This window comes from Lucilia cuprina, chromosome 5 (genome assembly GCF_022045245.1).
Source record: "Lucilia cuprina isolate Lc7/37 chromosome 5, ASM2204524v1, whole genome shotgun sequence".
Lineage (NCBI taxonomy): Eukaryota > Metazoa > Arthropoda > Insecta > Diptera > Calliphoridae > Lucilia > Lucilia cuprina.
Window position 1 is genome coordinate 47,507,202 of NC_060953.1, and position 2,014 is coordinate 47,509,215.

Consider the following 2,014-nt stretch of genomic DNA (forward strand, 5'->3'; position numbering starts at 1 on the left):
AACTAGAACTGAACTAGAACTGAACTAGAACTGAACTAGAACTGAACTAGAACTGAACTAGAACTGAACTAGAACTGAACTAGAACTGAACAAGAACTGAACTAGAAAGAACCTAGAACTAAACAACAACTAAACTAGTACTTAACTAGATGTACATTAAACTAGTACTTAACTAGATGTACATTGAAGTACAAATGATAACTAAAGTTATTATGTAGATTAATATATATTTTTGATAACTTAGGACAATGGAGAACCTCCTAAAAGCTCCAAAGCTTCTGTGTCAATACGTTCCGACCCTAGTCGTAGTTTACCACCTAAACCTAAATTCGTTCATGCGCTCTATAAAAGTCTTATAAATATTGATTTCACTATGGAACCCTTACAAATACAACTTGCCTCTGGAACCTACTCATCCGATGTTGAATTTTCTATAAATGGAGTAAATATTCAAAGCTTCAATTTACTTGATCGAAAAAATGGTTCTATAGAAATCTCATGGAAGTCGGAAAATTTAAATAAAAGTGATATAATTAAGCGTAGATCTTGGGAACTAGAATTAAAAGCGGAACATAAAAAACTAGCAGAAGTGGCAAGAGCAAATGTTTTAGTGGAGATGGCAGATTTGAAATGTAAGTATTGGAGAAATATAGTCAGATTTAGTCAGATATTAAAAAATTCTATCATTTAATTTACAGACTACTTCTATTTCGTAAGCTCCTACTATGAAGGTAACATAGATGAAATGGGTGAATTACATATTACACCCATAATTTTCAACCCCTACACCTACCAATCAGATATAGAATTTACCCTTCAAAGCGCACATGATTTCTTCTACTTGTCGAAACAAAACTTTAGCATACAACTACAATTGAATAATAACTTTACTTGGCAAGCTATTGATGACATCGGCTATTTAAAATTAACTTTACAGGCCTCATGGGAAAATTTATCTTCCATGACGCATATCGTCATAAAATTACCTCATATAAAAGAAGAAATACCACAACAGATGTTTCACTTTGAAAAGCCTCTGTATGTAGGTCAACTGAATGAAACATATGACTTGGAATTGGAAACAATTGTTTTACAAACAGATGCCAATAGCAGCCAAGAAATTCAGTTCAATTTGAGTGGCAATGACAGCCAGCAGTTTTATATGATGCAAAATGAAAATCGTCTTGAAATTAAAACTATTTTTAATCTCTTGTCTAAAGACGAAATTAAATTAAAAAGTTCTTATTTATTGATCGTGGAAGCGAAACATAATGATCGTAAAACCTTTGCTAGTGTAGTGATAAATGTGCCTCAACATCAGGATAATGTAAAAAGGAAGATTTTTTTAAGTCCTTTGATAAAGGGCAAAATGTTGATTACAAATGATACTCAAACTCTTTCCATAGAAACTATTTATATAGCCAAGGAATTCGGAGAAAATTCTAAGGATTTAAAGTTTCGTTTGAGAGGAGGTATTTTGATTTCTTGGAATTTATAGATTTTCGGGATTTAATTTTTTTTATTTATATTTATATTTTATAGATCACTCTTTACATTTTGATATTAAAGAAAATGTATCCAATAGATCTGTGGATATTGTGCTCAAAACCCCCTTATCTGCAAATATTTTGGAGACCAAACAATATCTAAATTTGTCTTTGCAAGCGTTATTAACAGGTTCAGATGGATTTAATGATACTTTAATAGTTTTTATTGATCTACCAATGAAAGGTAAGTACGGATTTTCCCCTAATAATATCTATGAACAGACTGGACTATAGTCTATAGACTATAATATAGTCTTGACTGTAAACAACTCTATATACTGGAATAATATATAGAATAGGCTAACATGTAGACTAGACTGGGACAACACTATGACTAGACTGTAGACTAGACTATAGAAAAGACTGTAGACTAGACTATAGACTAGACTATAGACTAGACTATAGACTAGACTATAGACTAGACTATAGACTAGACTATAGACTAGACTATAGACTAGACTATAGAC

General features: G+C 31.4%; 1 protein-coding gene across 1 annotated transcript in view; it reads left to right on the plus strand.

Moving 5' to 3' along the window:
• The first annotated feature begins 149 nt into the window (after positions 1–149).
• The window catches only part of LOC124420257, a 2,840-nt gene continuing 975 nt past the window's right edge, over positions 150–2,014 (plus strand). Inside the window, exons 1-4 of the mRNA XM_046952518.1 lie at positions 150–164; positions 245–632; positions 699–1,472; positions 1,543–1,731. Of these exons, the coding sequence (XP_046808474.1) occupies positions 150–164; positions 245–632; positions 699–1,472; positions 1,543–1,731 (1,366 nt within the window). The remainder of the gene's footprint in view (positions 165–244; positions 633–698; positions 1,473–1,542; positions 1,732–2,014) is intronic.